At 49.4% G+C, this 20,871-nt stretch overlaps 3 protein-coding genes across 7 annotated transcripts; 2 read left to right on the plus strand and 1 right to left on the minus strand.

Annotated features, from left to right (window-relative positions):
- Positions 1 to 499: 499 nt before the first annotated feature.
- Positions 500 to 5,320, plus strand: cfap77 (cilia and flagella associated protein 77). The gene is made up of 7 exons (XM_046386479.1): positions 500 to 639; positions 2,177 to 2,252; positions 2,979 to 3,081; positions 4,123 to 4,360; positions 4,428 to 4,530; positions 4,778 to 4,879; positions 5,084 to 5,320. The coding sequence occupies exons 2-7, from the start codon at positions 2,190 to 2,192 to the stop codon at positions 5,183 to 5,185; spliced, it is 711 nt and encodes a 236-aa protein (XP_046242435.1). The 5' UTR covers positions 500 to 639; positions 2,177 to 2,189; the 3' UTR covers positions 5,186 to 5,320.
- ddx31 (DEAD (Asp-Glu-Ala-Asp) box polypeptide 31) lies at positions 3,961 to 20,724 on the minus strand. 5 transcript variants are annotated; one of them, XM_046386476.1, is made up of 22 exons: positions 20,600 to 20,724; positions 19,620 to 19,705; positions 19,230 to 19,376; positions 18,989 to 19,125; positions 18,805 to 18,880; positions 18,380 to 18,423; positions 18,223 to 18,293; positions 18,020 to 18,129; positions 17,320 to 17,361; positions 16,850 to 16,914; positions 16,553 to 16,672; positions 15,803 to 15,909; positions 15,209 to 15,435; positions 14,678 to 14,830; positions 14,543 to 14,602; positions 14,387 to 14,437; positions 14,161 to 14,300; positions 13,939 to 14,023; positions 12,620 to 12,731; positions 12,288 to 12,534; positions 10,952 to 11,140; positions 3,961 to 4,521 (listed from the first exon to the last, which is right to left on the minus strand). In XM_046386476.1, the coding sequence occupies exons 2-22, from the start codon at positions 19,695 to 19,697 to the stop codon at positions 4,500 to 4,502; spliced, it is 2,283 nt and encodes a 760-aa protein (XP_046242432.1). In that variant the 5' UTR covers positions 19,698 to 19,705; positions 20,600 to 20,724; the 3' UTR covers positions 3,961 to 4,499. The 5 variants fall into 5 exon arrangements, with proteins under 5 accessions (XP_046242432.1, XP_046242434.1, XP_046242430.1 ...); XM_046386474.1 differs by lacking the exon at positions 3,961 to 4,521 and adding an exon at positions 8,399 to 8,608; XM_046386475.1 differs by lacking the exon at positions 3,961 to 4,521 and adding an exon at positions 8,399 to 8,608 and having other exon boundaries at positions 19,230 to 19,352; positions 20,600 to 20,723.
- Positions 6,990 to 9,391, plus strand: barhl1a (BarH-like homeobox 1a). Its single transcript, XM_046386481.1, has 3 exons — positions 6,990 to 7,430; positions 8,271 to 8,472; positions 9,012 to 9,391. Exons 1-3 carry the CDS (start codon positions 7,196 to 7,198, stop codon positions 9,211 to 9,213), a joined length of 639 nt encoding a protein of 212 aa, XP_046242437.1. The 5' UTR covers positions 6,990 to 7,195; the 3' UTR covers positions 9,214 to 9,391.
- Positions 20,725 to 20,871: the final 147 nt, after the last annotated feature.

Below are 20,871 nucleotides of genomic sequence, written 5' to 3' on the forward strand. Positions count from 1 at the left end.
ATAAAATAAGACAAGCCTTTATTGGTCCCATTGTCACAGCAGCACAGGGACAGAACAATAAGAGTGCAGCAGCTGAAATGTCTCTTGATGTGTAAGCAATGAAAGCAGCTGAACTTGATGAAATGTGAAGACATTTGACAAGTAAAGCAGATTAACGGTCAGATGAAGTGTCAGCTGGTATGTAGGCAGACAATTAAACTAGTGTATCATTAAAAATATCAGTATTTGGAAACTAACAGTTTGATATATGTGAAAATTATTTCCATTTTTTTCTTTAATATTAGTTTATTTTTTGGACAAAAGGCAAAATAGGCGTAACTTTTAACTGCAAGACAACACTATAAAGTGTCTTCATTCACTCAGTAGTACTGGTTTACTCCCACGGTCCCTGAACGTAACAGCGCTCTCTGCTGCCCCCTACAGGCTGGCGGTTCAGGTGCTCATGAATCGTCAGTGTTGTTTTTTACTGTAGAAACTCCATCACGGCCCGATTCTGAAAACAGTCCCCAGATAAAACGTCAGTTCCGGCGGAATTGACGTTTCATTTCCTAAAGGAACCTTCCGGACGAATATGTCAGTTTAGCGTCCTGTTTCCATAACAACAGAGCAGCTCAACAGCGCAGGACACGGAAGCATCAGGTGAAAATACATTAAGCGTATTATGTGTATATTAACGTGTAAATAACGCGTGTATGTGAGCACTACAACAACCAACAGAGCCTTTATTGGTTCGTGTTCATTTGAACTGCATTTAATTTAAATACTCGGACAGTTCGAAGCCACAATAACACAGAAACGAGTTTAAAAACTGTTCTGTTCTGTAGAACCTGTCATTGTTGGAATAAGTTAAAATGTTGCAGGTTACTCAGATTTGACATATGAAATAATGTTGTGGATGTTGTGATGAGCTGACCTGCAGTGTGTTCGAGCGGTTTTGTTGTTGTTTGCAGCGTTTTTCAAACAATCTGCTCTGATTGGCTGGTCAGTGAGGCGGAGATGAGCCGTAAAACAAAACGAAACAAAACCTGCTCCAATCAGAGCAGGTCCAGACCAAACTCTTTAATTAAACTGTAATACAGAGAGCCCAACATCCCCCCTTCAACAAGCAGGAACCTGGGAAGAAACCTCAGAGCAGACCCCGGCTCAAGGTGGGAGGGAGCCATCTGCCTTGACCGGCTGGGTTGGGAGAGAGAGAGGGAGGGAGAGCATGAGGGGGAGAGCAGGAGAGAGAGGGAGGGGGAGAGAGAGGGAGGGGGGGAGAGAGAGAGAGAGCATGAGGGGGAGAGCAGGAGAGGGAGAGAGAAGGGGGGGAGAGAGAGAGAGAGAGAGAGGGAGGGAGAGCATGAGGGGGAGAGCAGGAGAGAGAGAGAGAGGGGGGGGGAGAGAGAGAGAGAGAGAGAGAGGGGGGGGGCATGAGGGGGAGAGCAGGAGAGGGAGAGAGAAGGAGGGGGGGGGAAGAGAGAGAGAGAGAGAGAGGGAGGGAGAGCATGAGGGGGAGAGCAGGATAGAGAGAGAGAGAGAGAGAGCATGAGGGGGAGAGCAGGAGAGAGAGAGAGAGAGAGGGGAGAGAGAGAGAGAGAGAGAGCATGAGGGGGAGAGCAGGAGAGAGAGGGAGAGGGGGGGGGAGAGCATGAGGGGGAGAGCAGGAGAGAGAGAGAGAAGGAGGGGGGGGGGAGAGAGAGAGAGAGAGGGAGGAAGAGCATGAGGGGGAGAGCAGGAGAGAGAGAGAGGGAGTGAGAGAGAGAGAAGGAGGGAGGGAAGGAGAGAGAGAGAGAGGGAGGGAGAGAGAGAGAGAGAGAGAGAGAGAGGGAGAGAGAGAGGGGGAGTGAGAGAGAGAGAAGGAGGGAGGGAAGGAGATAGAGAGAGAGGGAGGGAGAGAGAGATAGAGAGAGAGGGAGGGAGAGCATGAGGGGGAGAGCAGGAGAGAGAGAGAGGGACAGACAGACAAGGAGAGAGAGGGGAGGGGGGTGAGAGAAGGAGCACACAAGCAGAGATGTGTAGTAGATGAAGTACTGGAACTGTAGATAGTGATGATGATGAAGTATACAGGAGGTACTGTGGTGATTATGATAGCAGTATTAGTAATGATGGTACACTCCTAAGAGGCGGTCAGCACACCTGCATGTTCCACCTGTGACTGCAGTACTGCAGTTTTCACTCTGTTCTTCATCACCAGTCACAGAGGAAACATGTCGTCACCGCAGCTGGGCGTGGTCAGAAACTCCACGCTGACCAATCCGCTGCTCATCAAGGTAAATACACAGTCAGCGTCACAGTCAAGTACAAATACACTGAAGCTTTTACTTTGAAGGAGCTGCAACTTTCACTTGTTTTTCAGCACCTCTGAAGAAGCTACGATGATGTTAAAAATAAGTTCGATTTGGCTTTTATTTTGTCGGATAACAAACATCCACAAAACTCACTTTTTTAAACAGTTGCGAGTGATGACATCACAGTTTTTGTGACATCATGGTGACCGTCGGCCTCCCGCTGGGTGTAAAACCTCCCGATGGCCACTAGATGGCAACACAGACTCACACTGACAGGTTCAGGGTTTTTCACATGATGGTTCAGGCTTCAGAGGGCCAAACTCTGAGCTGCTGGGCCCCTGGGGACCCCTTTCTGCAGTATGTGTTGTATTTACTGGATTGTTGCTGTGTGGATCCTGAATTAAATACAAAAGAAGGAAGGAAAATCCACCACCTGGCTGAGCGTCAGCTGTAATCATGAAGGTCTGAGGGTTTATAAGGGGGCCCCTGAGGGCCTCGAGGAGAACCCACGCGTTTGTCACCGTGCAGAAAAGCTTTGCTTCTGTTTGTCTTCAGGAGTTTCGGGTGTCAAAGAGTCTTTGAGGAGGACTCTGACGGGGGTCTTCACCATCATGTGACAAACGAGCTAAACCTGAAACCAGAACAGCGTGAGTATACGTGGAGTGGTGATGAAGATGATGATGATGATGTCCTCCCTCCTGTGTGCAGCCACCTCTGGGTCAGACCAGGTCCAGAGGTCTGTCAGGTCCTGGTCCAGACTTCACCTTCGGAAGCAGCAGCAGCTCGCTGAGAGACGGCGGCGTGGCTGAAGGTAAGCCGGCCGCCATTAGAGGCCTGAGGAGACGCAGTACTTTTACAGACACGTGTGTGAACACTACTGCATGTACTACTACTGCACAGTGTTGGGAAAGTTCACTTTCTACACGAACCAGTTCAAAGTTCAGTTCACACATTTTAAAATGAACTGGTTCACAGCTGCTGCCAGATGTGATCTGCCCAAGTTATTCATGAGCGATCGATCACCGAACGCATGCAGGCACAACTTTGCTACTGCATGTACTACTACCTCATGTACTACTACTGCATGTACTACTACCTCATGTACTACTACTGCATGTACTACTACTGCATGTACTACTACCTCATGTACTACTACTGCATGTACTACTACCTCATGTACTACTACCTCATGTACTACTACTGCATGTACTACTACCTCATGTACTACTACTGCATGTGCTACTACCTCATGTACTACTACTGCATGTACTACTACCTCATGTACTACTACCTCATGTACTACTACTGCATGTACTACTACCTCATGTACTACTACTGCATGTGCTACTACCTCATGTACTACTACCTCATGTACTACTACTGCATGTACTACTACCTCATGTACTACTACTGCATGTACTACTACCTCATGTACTACTACCTCATGTACTACTACTGCATGTACTACTACCTCATGTACTACTACCTCATGTACTACTACCTCATGTGCTACTACCTCATGTACTACTACCTCATGTACTACTACTGCATGTGTGTGTGTGTGTGTGCGAGTGTGAGGTTTAGCAGTGGTCAGCTGTCACTCTGTGTTTGCGTGAAAGAAACATGCCTTCAGGCAACAGTCACTGCTGTCACACACACACACACACACACACACACGCACACACATCAACACTGAACACACACACATTTTTTAATTATATTTTATGAAGACATTTCAAAGCTCCCATGTCAGATATTCCTGAACTGTCCCACACAAAGATGTGGACTGGCACAGAGCAGTGAGGCCTGATGGGAAGTCCAGTCCCTGAACCTTGTCCCTGTGTTGTGTCAGCTCTGTCCAGCTGGGGGGTTCAGCCCAGACGTGCAGACTCTGCTCGACCGGTCGCCCTGGACTTCGTGTCCCTGAACCGGGACGCGGTGAAGTCCGGAGTGGTGACGTCCAAAGAGCTGAGTCAGTACCGGGCTCAGGTGGGCAGGACCAGGAGCCAAAACCCCGCCCCCAAACAGCAGAGGGGCAGGACTTCAGGGGGCCTGGCGGTGCCTGACGTCACGTTCGGGGTCAAAACCAGGTGAGAAACACACCTGTGGAGCTGACTGTTGATAAGTGACTGATGTCCTGACTGATCTGTCCTCCAGGACGCCGTCTCCGCTGTCAGACCTCCTGTCTCATCAGTACGCTCGCCTGTGGCAGGACGAACACCTGAGGAATCAAACCAGCAACTGCACACACCTGCAGAGGGTGAGAGAGACACAGAGTGAAGCTCGAACGCCCACAGCCGGCTCACCGTGTGTGTGTGTGTGTGTGTGTGTGTGTGATGATAACATCTGTCCTTCAGAGTCACAGTGTCAGTGTGAGGTTCAGTCCGTCTCGTGGCCACTTTATTAGGAACAGAAAACTGAACCCAAGTCAGCCAAACGCAGCAGAGTGTTCACACTGTGTGTGTATGTGTGTGTGTGTGTGTGTGTGTGTGTGTGTGTGTGTGTAGACAAACCCTCGCTGTATTCCAGACACCAGGACCAGCCTGCTGAGGAGGAGCAGAGCTCCACCTGTCAGCCAGACTCCAGTCAGACTGCAGCACTTCACCCAGGTGATCACAGTGTGTTAATGTGTCAGACAGACAGGCAGGCAGGCAGAGACAGACAGGCAGGCAGGCAGGCAGACAGACAGGTACAGAGCAGATATTTCTGGGACTGTTGGACTCATCAGATGGACACAACATGTCAGATGTTGTGTTTACAGACTGCAGACAACAAAAAACAGTTTACACAAACAAACTCCTCCTCCTTCTCAGGTTCCTCCTGCTCTGAACACCTTCAGGGAGCAGGAGGACCGGGTGTTCAGGGTTCATCAGTCCCACTTGGTGTCCAGGAGACGAGTCCAGGATCTGGACTGAGCCGAGGACCAAACGTGTCTTATAAACATGAAAAGGCCTTTTCCTCGTGTGTCGATCCTCCAGAGTCTGAGAGCCCAGTGAGCTCAGAGGGGGTCATCTGGGTCCTGGGGGGGGGTCCCACAGGGCTCCACACCTGGACCTGGACCTGGACCTGCACTCTTTATGCTGTGGCGGTTTGTGCTGTTTTCAGTCGTCAGTGAATAAAGAGATTCTAATGACTTCATTCTGTACTCGTAGTCTGATTATTTTGACCCAGTAAGCAACTGACTGAACTCAGCTGACGTGCTTTAAAATCGGCCAATCAGAACGCAGTTTGACGTATTACTCGTGTGATTTAAAGGCGGTTTAAAGTGCGGTTTCAGCTGCTGGCTCCGGCGTGGTGGAAGATGGGTCACTTCCTGTGCTTTGATCTGAACTGATCTCACGGAGTCCCTGTGAGTGAGACATGAGACACGACGAGTCGAGGACAGACGGGATTATTGTGACAGAATCCTCAAAGCTCTTTGTCAACCTGCTTCATCACAAAACTCTGACAGGCTGATCCTGAGTCAGTTACTGCTGCTTCAACCCAGAACCTCAGGTTTCACTTTACTGGACACACACACTCACTGAACACACTGAACACACTCACACACACTCACTGAACACACTCACACACACTCTCACTCACTCTCACACACACTCACACACTCTCACACACTCTCACACACTCTCACACACACTCACACACTCTCACACACTCTCACACACACTCACACACTCTCACACACTCTCACACACTCTCACACACACTCACACACTCTCACACACTCTCACACACACACACACACACTCACACACTCTCACTCACTCTCACACACACACACACTCTCACACTCTCACACACTCTCACACACTCTCACACACACTCACACACTCTCACACACTCTCACACACACTCACACACTCTCACACACTCTCACACACTCACACACACTCACACACTCTCACTCACTCTCACACACTCTCACTCACTCTCACACACACTCACACACACACACTCTCACACACACTCACACACTCTCACACACTCTCACACACTCACACACACTCACACACTCTCACTCACTCTCACACACACTCACACACTCTCACTCACTCTCACACACTCTCACTCACTCTCACACACACTCACACACACACACTCTCACACACACTCACACACTCTCACACACTCACACACACTCACACACTCTCACTCACTCTCACACACACTCACACACACACACTCTCACACACACTCACTCACTCTCACACACTCTCACACACACTCACTCACTCTCACACACTCTCACACACACTCACACACTCTCACTCACTCTCACACACACTCACACACTCTCACTCACTCTCACACACTCTCACTCACTCTCACACACACTCACACACACACACTCTCACACACACTCACACACTCTCACTCACTCTCACACACACTCACACACACACACTCTCACACACACTCACTCACTCTCACACACTCTCACACACACTCACACACTCTCACACACTCTCACACACACTCACACACTCTCACACACTCTCACACACACTCTCACACACACACACACTCTCACACACACTCACACACGCTCACACACTCTCACACACACTCACACTCTCTCTCACACACACACACACACACTCACACACACTCACACTCTCTCACACACACACTCTCAGCTGGAGGAGGAGCAGAGTTAATCTTTACATCCCTTTTCTCTTCCAATCAACACTCAAACCTTCCCCTATCAGCCTGTCTGTCAGCCTGTCTGTCTGCCTGTCTGTCTCTCTGTCCGTGGTGCTGAAATCGGCTGCTGATCGATCGGTTCAGTTTTCTGTCGGGATCAATACCAAACTTTGTGTGGTCTTTTACGTGTCGCCGTGACGTCACTGTCTTTCTGCCGGACTTTGCCGTTCCCGTCCCGATGTGTGTGCTGGTCCTGTGAGTGCAGGAGCTCCGCTCAGCTGATGGAGGTCTCCGCCTCCGGCTGCTTCCTCATCGACTCGCTGCTGTCGCGGCCGCAGCCTGCGGGGCTCAGCCCGCCTCCTGGACTCCGGCCGGACTCCGCCGCGCCGCCCCGCGCCGGCAGCTCGTCTTTCCTGATCCGGGACCTCTTAGCCGACTGCCGGCCCCGCTCCGAGCCGGGACAGCCCGGGCCGGAAGAAGACTGTCAGGATAAAAGTCAGAGCAGCGAGTCCAGAGGTAGGAACCGGAACCGATAATCAATCATCGATATGCCGACAAAACACAGAAAAACAACAAAATGTCGAGAGGAGTTTAGCCGATCAGAAGAGACTTTAACAGTTTAAAACAAAATACAAAGAGTTTCGTCATCTCTTGCCCCGCAGGCTCAGTGCGGGTTCACAAAGTCCGCAAGCCTCGTCGGAACTGAACCGAGACAAGAAGACAAAATCCAGAGGCGGACTGGAAGACGCTCACTTTGTTCTCACTTTATTTCGCTTAACATCATCAGTATTGTTCCTATTAGGCACAACAATGAGAACAATAATAACAATAAACCGTTAATATTTAATAGCTTACCGTTATTTCGTTCAGTTTAGAGCTGAGAGATTGATGACTTATTGTTGATCTTTTATTTCTTGAAGTGAAGTCATTCGTATTTTACTTTTATTTGACTTTATATTTTGCTTTAACTATATGAGTGAGTTGAGCGCAGTCACACACAGCGAAGCGAAATGCGCAGTTTGAATAAGGAGGCCGACGGGGGACAAAATGTGCTGCTCGTTAACTGTGAAGCTGAGGGTTTTGTTGACCCGCTCGGACACAAACCTGCTCCTCCACCTTGAGGACAAACCCAGACTTATTTAATTTGAGTTTAAAAACAGGAGCCAGGACAGGACTCAGACCTGTGGGGGTTCAGGTCTGGGACCCGGGTTAAGTCCAGATGAAGGTGACTGTTACTAAAATGTTCTGATGTTCCAGCTCCTTCACACTAACTCAGTTATTGGAAACAGAAAACACATTTAAGGGTTTTCCAGGACCCGCAGAGATCAGGTCTGATGTCTTCCTGTCCTCACGCAGAGCATGACGGGGTCTCGGAGCCTGCGGCGGCCCGGCTGAAGAGACCTCGAAAAGCTCGGACGGCGTTCAGCGACCAGCAGCTGTGCAGGCTGGAGAGAAGCTTCCAGAAGCAGAAATACCTGAGCGTCCAGGAGCGCATGGAGCTGGCGGCTTCGCTGCAGCTCAGCGACACTCAGGTCAAGACCTGGTACCAGAACAGGAGGTAAGAACCGACAGACGCCGACTTCAGGCTCCAGTCAAAACAGGACCGACACGTCTGAGGCGTTTCAGTACCAGAATCTAAACGTCAGAGGGTGGTTCGTTTAGTCTGCGTGTCCATCTGTCTGTGCTCAGTCTCTCTGTGGACAGACACGTGTGAGACATTTCCACATCAATAATGGACGCTGTATGATCAATAATTGAACAGTGTGTGCTGTAATTAATGATCAATAATTCATGCAGCAACAAATCTGGAGCTTTTAGTGCAGAATCAGAGAGCAGCAGGCCAAACATCACCGACTGTTTACTTATTGATTCATTTTTATTGTCCTGAGCTCTGATTGGCTGGGGGCTAAATGAATCCACTCTCCTCATTGGACAATTTGTTTATAGGAAAAGTTTTAATGTTGTATTGTTGATCAAGAACACAAACTGATTAATTAACTGTTCCATCATTTGCTAAGACAGGAAGTGTGTTTTTATCCTCATGTGCAGGACTTCCTGTCTCGATGTAAACATGGACTTTGTGTGTGTCTCCGTCAGGACAAAGTGGAAGCGTCAATCAGCTGTCGGTTTGGAGCTCCTGGCTGAAGCCGGCAGGATGTTTCTGCCCACGCACTTCCTGTGCCATCCTGCCCCACCCACACTGGACCTGTACCTGTACCAAGGCCACGCCCCTCACCACCACCCAGTCCTACCACTGCTGCCCCACATCCTGACCCAAACTGAGACCCACCCCCACTGACACCAGCACAGTAAGAGGAATGAGAGGACGGGGAGGACTGAGAGGACAGGGAAGACTAGGAGGACAAGGAAGACTGAGAGGACAGGTTGGACTGAGAAGACAGGGTGGACCGGCAGAACAGGGTTGATTGCGAGGACTGAGAGGACAGGGAGGACTGGGAGGACAAAGACGACTGAGAGGACAGGGTGGAGTGGGAGGACAAAGAGGACTGAGAGGACAGGGTGGACCGGGAAGACTGAGAGGACAGGGTTGACTGCTAGGATTGAGAGGACAGGTTGGACTGAGAGGACTGAGAGGACAGGGTGGACTGAGGACAGGTTGGACTGAGAGGACTGAGAGGACAGGGTGGACTTAGAGGACAGGTTGGACTGAGAGGACTGAGGACAGGGTGGACTGAGGACAGGTTGGACTGAGAGGACTGAGAGGACAGGGTGGACTGAGAGGACAGGTTGGACTGAGAGGACTGAGAGGACAGGTTGGACTGAGAGGACTGAGAGGACAGGTTGGACTGAGAGGACAGGGTGGACTCGTCTGTCCTGAACAGCAGATTGTTAATGTTTACAGATATAAAGTTCTTTACTCGATTAGCTGAAGTTAAGACTTTGACGCTTGTGTTGTCTCGGTTGTCCTCCTGCTCCTGGAACTAATCTGGGCTCAGCTCAGCAGGTGACTCTCAGTCCGGGTTCATGTACTTTCTGGGGTCGACGGCCAAGATGTCGATTGTGATTGGTCAACGAGATGTGATGTCACATGACAATGAGGTCGGCTACAGCAAACACAACAAACACACAAAGACGAGACACTGGGTGCCAGAGGACGTCTCAACATGAGAACACACGGGGACAGTGAGACGTCTGCTGTGTCCATCAGTCCTGAATTCATCGGGTCCATGTCTGACACCTGGGGACAAACTGTGGACTTTGTTTTGGATGTGTGTAGTTGATACTTTTCATTTTTTACATTTTCAATAAATCTACAAACAGGTTTGAGTGTCTCTGCTCTGCTGTTACGATGTCCAAGACGTCCTCATGGACTCGGCTTTGTAGGTTTGAGTGTCTCTGCTCTGCTGTTACGATGTCCAAGACGTCCTCATGGACTCGGCTTTGTAGGCCGGTTCATGCGGCTTGTTCTCTGCTGGTTTACTGCAGACAATCAGAAACTTTCACGTTGACTTTGACAGATTTTCTCACAATTCAGCTGAACTTTGGGCCGACTGGACGGACACGAAGCTCTGAGGGTCTCGCACTCGACGACGGCGACATCGAGTCTGGCAGAAGACTCGACGATCAGAGCCACGAGTGCTTCAGTCGTCTGCTGTCCAATCAGACGAGGAATCGAGTCACTCAGAGCAATTAGCTGATGAAATATTAAACAGCAGGTGAAATATTGATGCAGTTAAAAGGCGGCGAATACACATCAGAATGACTGAACCAACTGCTGCAACACAAAACTGACTTCAGCTCAACACTCAACAGCAGCAGCAGGTCTCAGCGTTACTGTGTACACACACACACACACACACACACACACACACACACACACACACACAGACACGCACAATGAGAAAGCAGCCTGAGGTCAAGTTATGATAAAATGAAACAATTTCTGAGAGGAAAGCGTGAAAGCGACTGTTTCCTGTCACACAGGAAGTGACACGTTGGCTGTCAGCTAAGTGTTTGATGAATTTGTGTCCAGTCACGTCTTCCTGTTGACTCTGTGTCCAGCTGAGTTGTCTCACTTTTCCAAAACTCGCAGACATCCTGTAGGAAACTCCTCAGTGAGATTCGTCGCCTCCTCCTCCTCTCCCGACTGACCAAAGGAAGTCTTCTTCTTCTTCTTCTTCTTCTTCTTCTCGGCGTCTCCTCCGTCCAGCCCGCTGGAGAACTCGGAGCGAAACAGGCGGAGCTCCCTCTGACCAGGAGAAAACCTGAGGACCACAAAACCACCACCAATCAAATGTTACGAAATCGATCATTTCACGTGCATCTCGATCGAGGCGAGACAGCCGACCACAGAGCTGAGCCGAGGCTCATGGGTATCGTAGTCCAGTGAAGTCTGGCGCCGATGAGAACACCGAAGAGGTGACTTCGTCATTAAAAGAGCTCAGTCTCGTGCGTTAATGTGAGGAAGGTCAGAGCCTCCTCATCATCATGACATCCTGACATTTTCAGCTCTTCAGTGGAAGTCAAGCGACTCGCCGCAGCTTTCACGGCTCACTGAGAACCTCTGCTCACTCAGATTCACATGAAAGAAAACAGACGTCGATGTGGCGAGCGCTCGGCGTCCGCAGGAAGTCAGCTGACTGCTGCGTGTGTGTTATCACGTACAGGGACAAAACACAAGTCCACAACATGTGTCAGTACTGGTTCAGGCGAGGGCAAAACTCTCAAATAAAACACCAACACGCACACACTCACTGCAGCGCCAAATGTGGATTCATCCACTGCTGAAAATAGTTCCCAGTCAGTTAAAACGCTTCACTTTCTGTCTGTGAGGAGTTTTTGCAGAACAACACAATCGATCACCTGAACGCACCAGAACACAACTGACCAGAGCCCAAAGGATTGTGGGATACTGAGGAGGGACACACAAACACCCACACACACCTGTAATTATGTCTCTACTGACCACTAACAGTGTGTGTGTGTGTGTGTGTGTGTGTGTGTGTGTGTGTGGTCAGATCATGTCCAGGCAAGCCTGCTGTGAGGAGCAGCTGTTAACAACCACACACACACACACACACACACACACAGTGTAAACATGACCTGTGACTGTAGGGAGCAGCAGCTTTAATTATGTATGGGAGTGTGTGTGTGTGTGTGTGTGTGTGTGTGTGTGTTGCTGTCAGTCATCTCAGTGGGGTGTGTGTGTTAATGAGCAGCGACAGACAGACGTGTCAGACACACACAGAACCATCCGGTGGTCCTCGATGTGATGCTGGGACACGCTGCAGTTCTGGACTCTGGTGTGCGAACGGTTTTCTGCCCACCCCTGCTCAGCCCTTGAACCCCAATGACAGATCAGAAACAGTAACCACGGTAACGGAGCCACCGCTGCGTCCCAAACCTGCTCACCTGCTCTGTGTCGGTCTGCCGCTGGGTGTCCGGCTCTGCTTCTTGACCGGACTCCTGGACTCCCGGTTTGGCCTCTTGTGGCTTTTGGCCCTGGGGCCAGAGGGGCCGGGGGCGGCGCTCAGGCCCTGCGGAGCGTCTCTGAGGCCGAAGCTCTTGGCGGTGTGTCCCAGGTGGAGGGAGCGGATGTGGAAGATGTGTTTGAGGCGGCTGGGGTAGGCCGTGTACGCCCGCAGGAAGGACTGCAGCGCTGATGACATCACAGGGACACGTCAACCAACAGAGAACCAAGCAGATAACTAAACAAGCAGGTAAGCACAGCCGGTCGGACACACCTGTCTTAGCCGTCTGCACCGACTGAGCGTCCGAGTGAACAAAGTTCTCAAACTCCGTCTGCAGGACCGTCGCTCGCTCTCTGGTCTCCTGCTCCAGAGCTGCGGACGACCTCTGAGAGACAGACAGGCAGACAGACAGACACGTACGCACACAGAGAGACATGCAGATAGACAGGCAGGCACCCAGACAGACAAGCAGGCACACAGACAGACGGACAGACAGACACGTACGCACACAGAGAGACAGACATGCAGATAGACAGGCAGGCATGCAGAGAGACAGACAGGCACACAGACAGGCACGCAGACAGACAGGCAGACAGACATGCATGCAGGCAGACAGGCACACAGACAGACATACAGGCAGGCACGCAGAGAGACAGACAGACAGACAGACAGACAGACAGACAGACAGACAGAGTGTTACTGGCTCCAAATCCTCAGGCCACAGATCAACTGAAACAAATGAGTGTTAGGACATGATGGGGTCCTGTAGCAGCCGTCACTCAGCCGTGAAAACAAAAGAGCCTCGACTTCCTCAGCGTGACTTTCTCAGTGATGTGTTCGGTTACGGCCTTTTGATGATTTCAGGGATGGTTAGGATCTCACATTAAGATGCAGTCTTCCATTACAAATCAGAACCCAAATGTGAGCAGTCAGGTGTTGTCATTGTCTACCTGATGTTCAACAGACTGTGTTTAAATAAAGCTTAGACACAAACATGAGATCATCACAAACACAAACTGAAGTGTGAACCCGTTTCCTGTTCAACCTGCTGCAGGAGTCACATCAGGTTTCTTTACAAACTGCTTCCCTCAGACTGTCTGATCCGTCAGAAAGTTGACCCCCTGCTGCGTTCACTGTCCCCACAGCTCATTCAGAGTCTCTGTTGGAGCTCTACAGTCTGACCCTGTCACGTTTGGGTCCGTGTTTAAAAATGAGTCTGAGCAGCATCAGAGAAACAGCAGGTGGTTTCAGCTGCCTGTTGGTTCAGGCTCTACAGACCGAGCACATCACCAAAATCCACTGCAGCTTACCAAAACGTCCCGCAACCATTCAGAGACCGCAGCGTCAAACAAATTCAACAATGAGTCGCAGAGACCACTGAGAAACGAGACAGCGAGACAGACAGAGAGCGGCCTGTAAAGACCCTTTATACCAACTGAGAAGTTCAAAAGACACCCTGAAGGACCTTGAGCTCTCTCAAAGGTCCATGTGCCCACTTAAACGTCCTCTGCATTGAAAATTATCCCTGGACACGTCCTAAAACCCCGGAGCTCAGTCTGAGGGGCCCTGGTGTGATGGTCAAAGTGTCTTACCTTGCTGTGGTATTTGCCCCGCCCCTTGTAGGTGTCATCCATCATCAGACTGGACAGGACATCCAACAGTTTAATTTCTGAGAGGCTGAAACACAACAAGAGCCACTCCCACAGTCAAAAACAGCAGGTGGACCATCAGGAATCCTGCACCAGGACCATCAGTGTGGTACTGAGATGGAGCTGTATGTGCTGACTGGATGTGAGGGCTGTCTGTCAACAGACCTAATGTTGTGATTGGCCAGCTCGTCGATGAAGGCAGTCTCAGCGGGAGTGAGGAAGATGAGACCGTTTCCTCTTGCTCCGATACGAGCCGTCCGACCAACGCGATGGACGTACTCTGCCGCCGCCGTCGGAGGAGTGTACTGAAAACACACAGACCTCTGTTTTCCACACCCACAGAGAATACGACAGTCTGACTGGCTTTACTGCTGCGTTAGCTAATGATTACCTGAACGATCCAGGTGACTTGAGGAAGGTCGAGACCTCTCGCTGCTACATCCTGAAACACACACGTTTCTTTATGACATAAATACAACCCACACAATGTAAGGCTGTTGTGTGTATTCTGTGCTTGTTTTGGGTGGGGGTGGGTGGAGGTACTGACTGTGCAGAGCAGAACTCCAGTCTGACACGATGAAAACTGCTGGAAGACCTCTGAGCGCTCCTGGTGGGGAAAACAAACACACACTGACTAATCGGCTCAACGAGCAGACACCTTAAAATTCTGGATTTTCATTACCTCCTGCTTCATGTTGCCATGGAGACGCAGGAAGTTGAGGCAAGGCTTCTGATTGGTCGAGGGCTTAGAGAGGACAGAGGTGAACAGAGAGTGGAGGAACTCGACGACCTCGCAGCTCGAGATGAAAACGATGAGCTTGTTGTTCTGAGAAAACTGAACAGCAGAAGTCTATCAGTTCAAGGTGGCACACTGCTGATCTGCTCTCAACCAATCAGGTCACTCTAAGTCAAATCACCTGAGCTGTTTGAAAGATCTGAATGATTTGTCAAAAACTAAGCCTGCAAGTAAGAACACCAGGCTCCAAGTACTGGACTCGACCCAGAGCTGAAGGCAATTTGTTGGCTCTCTGCTGCCACCTAGTGGCGGCTCTGAGGCTTCGCTCTGAACAAACGTGAGACGGTAACATGTAAGACAAGTAATCTTAACTGGAGTACTGGATCTACTCGACCAATCCACTGGTGAGCTCAGAGCACACTGTGCCACAGCGCCACCTAACAGTTCAATATTAGTGTGTTTGTCTTTATTGTATACCTTGCATTTGTCCAGTATGAAAGCAGCCAGACAGACCAGTCTGATCTTGCTGGGAACCACCACCACAAACTGCTTCAGTGCCTCTGGTACAGCAAAGCTCTCCGACTGGCTGCCAGTGCTGGCGACAGAGGTCACGGCAAGGTCGGTGGTGAGGCCAGAGGAGGCGGGGCCAGACACGTGGATGCTGACTGGGTCGTTAAGACAAACATCCGCTAACCGAGTCACACCTGAAACACAGCAGGATGTTTTACTGGGGACTCTGTTGGTGTATCGCTGCACCGACCACAAACTGGATAATCATGTGGGTTCATTTTCTGCAGTATCACAGTAATCCAGGGATGGTTGTCTGCACACTGCTAGCAGGAGGGGCTAACAGCTAACCCTGAAAGCACAATCTGAAAGCAGACTGCCTGACTAAACGGTTTCAAACACAGACTTGGAATAAACCAGAAACGGGTCTCAGGTTTATTCACATCAACCAACATTGGTGTGTAGTAAAGGAGAGGAGGAAAGGAGAAAAGAGAAACAAAATAAAGAAGAAAACGTGTCAGTGTAGATGTAGGAATAAGGAGTGAGCTCACTGAGCGTGTTTACCGTGTGTTAGCGTAGCGGACAGCAGGACGTTCTGTCTGCTTACTCCTGCTGAGTTCAGACTGTTCATTATGACGGTCAGATCCTTCTCAAATCCCAGGTCCAAAGTCCTGAACACACAGAGACACACACTGAGATCACCAACAGTCAAACCTGTGAACGCCGACTCGGGGCTGTTTGCTTGGTAGGACGGGTCCTTTCACATCGTGGCCTACACAGGCCCAGCAGGGTTAGCGTTGGAACAGGCTGGCGAGCGCAATGCATTGAAAAGGTCCCGCCTTTAAGCCTGTGATGCCGTCTCTCTTACCTACTTACCTGCAGGAGAGATACCACGACCAAGAAGGTGGTTCACCCAGGGCGAGGCTCGGACAACTGAGCCGTTTGAGGACAAGTTCTTATCTTATCTTCCTTAACTCTGAGACGCAACCATTGTCCTGAAAGTCACTAGCATGTCTCAAGTCTTTGCACTCAAGCCTCGAGTCCGGTCCCAAGTCCGAAACTTCACCATTCTTTGTGCAACTTCAAATGTCGAACCAAGTTTCAAATTGTTGCATTTTTGTCTGTAATTTTTGACGATGGCATTCCGGTGGCCTAAAGGTGGACAATGAGCTACAGTTCACTGTTCATGCATTTTAACAAAAATAAATGACAAAGACGTTATTTTCTACAACCTGAACTGTGACTTCAACACTAAACTTCACAATCTACATGTACAGAACCAGAGACCAGTCATCGTGGTGCGCGGTGAGTTACCGGTCGGCCTCGTCCAGGATCAGCCAGCGAACAGCACTGAAGGCGATGCTCAGGGTGTTTTTGATGTGATCCACCAGACGCCCGGGAGTCGAGACCAGGATGTTGATGCCTTTACGGAGCCTGAAGACAGGAAGATCAGTCAGTACAACAGTTTGTTCCACAAGAAGACAAAACCTGCTGATGTGAGGAGGTCCCGATCTCACAACGCTCCCACAGTGTCCAGAAGGAGGGCGAGAAAAGAGTGGAGAAGAAGAAGTTGGAGGAGCAGGAGAATTAGTAGAAGAGGAGTATTAGTACCTGGCCTTCTCTGCTTTCCTCTTCTCTCCTCCCATCAGAACACCTGGGACGATCCAGGTAAACGGCTACAGAGAGAGAAACAAGACACCCTTAGAGAGTCGCTCACAATCGAAGTCTTCCTGAGCTGCTTCTGTTTTCCACTGAGAAGCAGATTTAGTGAAGGCTTCTGGACGATGTATATCACAGTAAACCAAACACGTCTGTGGTTACGTGAAACGTCACATCTGAAAGCAAGGAAAACACGGAGATCAAGGAGTTCCTCAGGGCTTGACTCTCGGCCCTCTTATTATGAAAAACAACAAAATCTCTTCCTGTAATGACATGGATGACACTTAAACTGTCATGTTACATAAAAGATAACCATTAACCGAATCAATTAATAAAGGGGCAGTGATTAGGATCAGTCGATTAGAAGTCCTGGTGCCAGTAGCAACCGATATCAGACTAACATGATATGACATTTGTGTTACCTTGAGAAGCTTCTGGAAGGTCTGAAATGTCTGCAGTGCGAGCTGGCAAACAGACAAACAGGCAGAGTGAGGAAATCATGTTTGCTCTTCACATCTTCAGTCCAAACAGTTTTGAGCTTCAGGTTCGGAGTGTGTTGCCCCAGCTGCTCTTCACTGAGCCTCGTTCCTGACTGCTGAGGCCCTCTTTGTTAAGGCTTAAGCATGGCCGTAACAGGAACAGGAAGTCTGGACAGAAAAGTATCGCTAAGACCGGGCGTCTTCGCGATACTTTTCTGTCCTGACTTCCTCATCCATGCAAGTGATCAGGGATAAAAGGCGATAAATTAAAAAGGCGGTTTGGTTCCTCTTATGCTCTCTACATGAACTGCTGACACACACGCAACCAAAGCCCGCTCAAACGTGATTGGTCAACACCACTCAGACTACAGACAGAGACCAGAATGTTGTCTTCAGGTTCTGCATTCGTTTAGATGACAGCAGGCTAATTAGTCCGTGAACCGATCTCTTTGAGGTTTGGACTGTTGGCAGACAAAACGACCTACGAAATCTTCACACCAGATTTTTGTATTTTCTGCTATTTTATAGACTAAAAAACTAATCATCACACTGAATGATAAAGTAACACAAAGAGCTTCGGCTCTCGTAAACACAGCGATGCTCCTGTTGGAGGGAACGTGTGGGAGCGAGTGTGAGACTGAACCTCTCGGGTGGGGACGATGACGACGGCCAGAGGGCCGTCGGACCGGGTGACCTTCGGCTGAACGGCCTGAAGACTCTGGACCACCGGGACAGCGAAGGACAGAGTCTTACCTGCAGAGACACGCGTTAACCGTCAGAAACCATCAGTTTTGCCATAAGCTGTCAGTTCACGTTGGCACGCGAGCGGACTGGAGTGAGTCTCACCTGAGCCCGTCTGAGATCGGACCACAGCATCTCGTCCTGACAGGAGAGCTGGAACGGTCTGCCTCTGCACACTGAAGACACACACACAAGCACACACACGCACAAAGTTAAAGAAAGAGGATGAAGAAGGTTTCTGTCTGTGTGTGTGTAAACTCACCTGGTCACAGTAGAAACATTGAAGACTTTGTTCAGTGTCGCCACCTGGTGGAGAGAAACCAGCCAATCAGAACACAGAACACTTGGCAGCACTACTATAAACGTACGTCCAGGTGGAGGGAGGTGAAGTGATCATGTGATGATGAGATGACGTGAATCTGTCAGCACAGTCACCCTGTGGAGACTCGTCTTCCTTATGGGGACATAATGTAAGACACTTTTAGGGTAAAGACTCAGCTTAAGGTCAGGGTCAGTCTACAGGACGTGAACTTCTAATTAATGTCCCCAGTCCTCAAAGAGAGGACATGTGGACTGGTCCTCGCACCTTCAAAGGGCTGTTCAGAACTGTGAGGATGAGGTTAGGGATTATGACACAGGATCACAAGTTCAGGAGTGTGTGTGTGTGTGTGTGTGTGTGTGTATGACCAGATGGGGGTGGAGGTCCAGGTCTGAAAATGAGTCACTGGTGAAAATCTTCTCCTTTAACTGTGAAACACTTGGGCTGAAGAAAGAAGAGGAAGAAAGCAGGAATGATGTCAGCTGGTTGTGATATGAACCAATCGGAATCACTGATCACTCTGTTCAGCCAATCAGAGGAGGAGCTGCATACCTGTGGATCTGAGGGATCTCTGGATTGTGTTTGAACAGAGAGGAAGTCTTGATGCTGCTTCTTCCTGTTTCCCTCACTCCATTCTTCTTGTTCTTGTCCTGTGGTGTCCTTCTGCCTGTCTGCTCAGGGACTGGAGCCTGGAGGACAACATGGAACACAGATCATGAATCATAAATGTAAGGCTCACCTGCAGGATAAAGACGAAACCTGATTGGTGTTAACGGGTGTGAGCAGAGTTCACCTGAGCTTCAGCCTGCACCTCCTCCTCCGCTGTATTGCTGTGCTGCAGTCTCCTCTGTTTGAAGTCGTCTCTCTTGTCCTCTGAGGACGCGCTGAACCTCCTCTTCTCTGCTCTCTGCTTCCTCTGGAGGTCAAACAGAGAACCAAACTGAACTCTGATCAGCTGAAAAGTTCACACTGCTGAACAGAAGATTAATAAACTGAACTGTGGTCAGTGGCAGATGAAGCTGCAGAGGCTCACTTAAAGAGAACAGACGTGTTCCTTTTAAGTAGTAAAGAACAGGTTCTCAGCCTGCTGCTGTCCTCATGTGATGACAACATGAACATGTGACCTCAGGGTAACGAGATAAGGCGACGACAGTGATGCTATGATAGCAGCCTTGACACTCACTGTGGCCCGTCTCTGCTGAGCCGTCGCAGGTTTCCTCCTGGACGATGAACACGGTGGCGCCGCTGCTGATGACATCATCAACACACCTGGGCCACAGACAGGTCAGATATTCAGGTGGATTTTGTGATTTCAGACCAACTTCATCGCAAATACTGGAAAGTCTCCTACAAGCTTGAATACTGACTGCGCGGTTGTACCAAGGTGCTCTTCCTTTTCAGGTCTCTTTAAACTTTAGATACATACTGTGTATGGAAGTGACGTATCTGCACAGGACATTAGCAAAGTAACGCATCCAGGTTTTACATAATCTCAACGTGAGATAAACTTTTACATTATGAAAATTGCAATGGTGTGTGACGTGTTCAGACATTGCAGTATGAAGCAGTTTGAATAAGAACCTACTGGTCCAACTGCAGTAACTCAAGGCAGTGAGATGACATCACTTCCATATTTTAATGGAGAATGATAATAATAATAATAGAAGAAGCAAATGGAAAACCTACGACTTTATTAAAACCACAAATGTTTGATGTATTTAACTTGTGCCGGACTAAATAGTGGACCCCTGTCGATGGGTTCGGGTGTCAAAGTTTATTTTCTATCTGTGTTTCACTTCTGACAGGGAAGAAAACTTGTAATTGGCACATTTCTCGATAAAGTCCGGCGTGGCGCGCAGACAGAAGAGCGTTTTGTACTGTTAGCCTGATTAGCAGCGTTGGCTCTGACTTTAAACACAGTGACGAAACATTCAAAATATGTCGTAAGTGGAAGACTGGTGATGTTCCACACGACAACATGATCTACACACATGAACGTGTGTGTGTGTGTGTGTGTGTGCACAGCTCAGGCTCGGTTGTAGCGGAGCAGCTAATAAACTCATGCTAACAGCGGCTGCGTCCGGTAAACACACTTGACTTTGAACATGCAAAGAAAACAGAAAAAGGCAGAAAATTATGGAAATAAAAACTGTACAAACTCACCGTAAGATCGCTAACACGCGTGTTGAACTGTTCCTGGTACGTCACCGAAGCCCCGCCCCCTCTAAGGCTGAGTTTGTGGACATGCGCAGTAACTGAACTTCTCATTGTATGCAAAGGAAGGGCTGCGCTTTGGTTATGTTGCTCCTGCAGTGCCGGGACGTTTTATGTGATTGTGGAAACATGAGCGTTTCAGTCATATCTTTAACAATAATTTGATGATGTATTGTTTTTGCTGAACACAAACTAGCAAATAAATAAATAGGAAAACAAAA

Source organism: Scatophagus argus, chromosome 4 (assembly GCF_020382885.2).
Source record: "Scatophagus argus isolate fScaArg1 chromosome 4, fScaArg1.pri, whole genome shotgun sequence".
NCBI classification, from domain to species: Eukaryota; Metazoa; Chordata; class Actinopteri; family Scatophagidae; genus Scatophagus; species Scatophagus argus.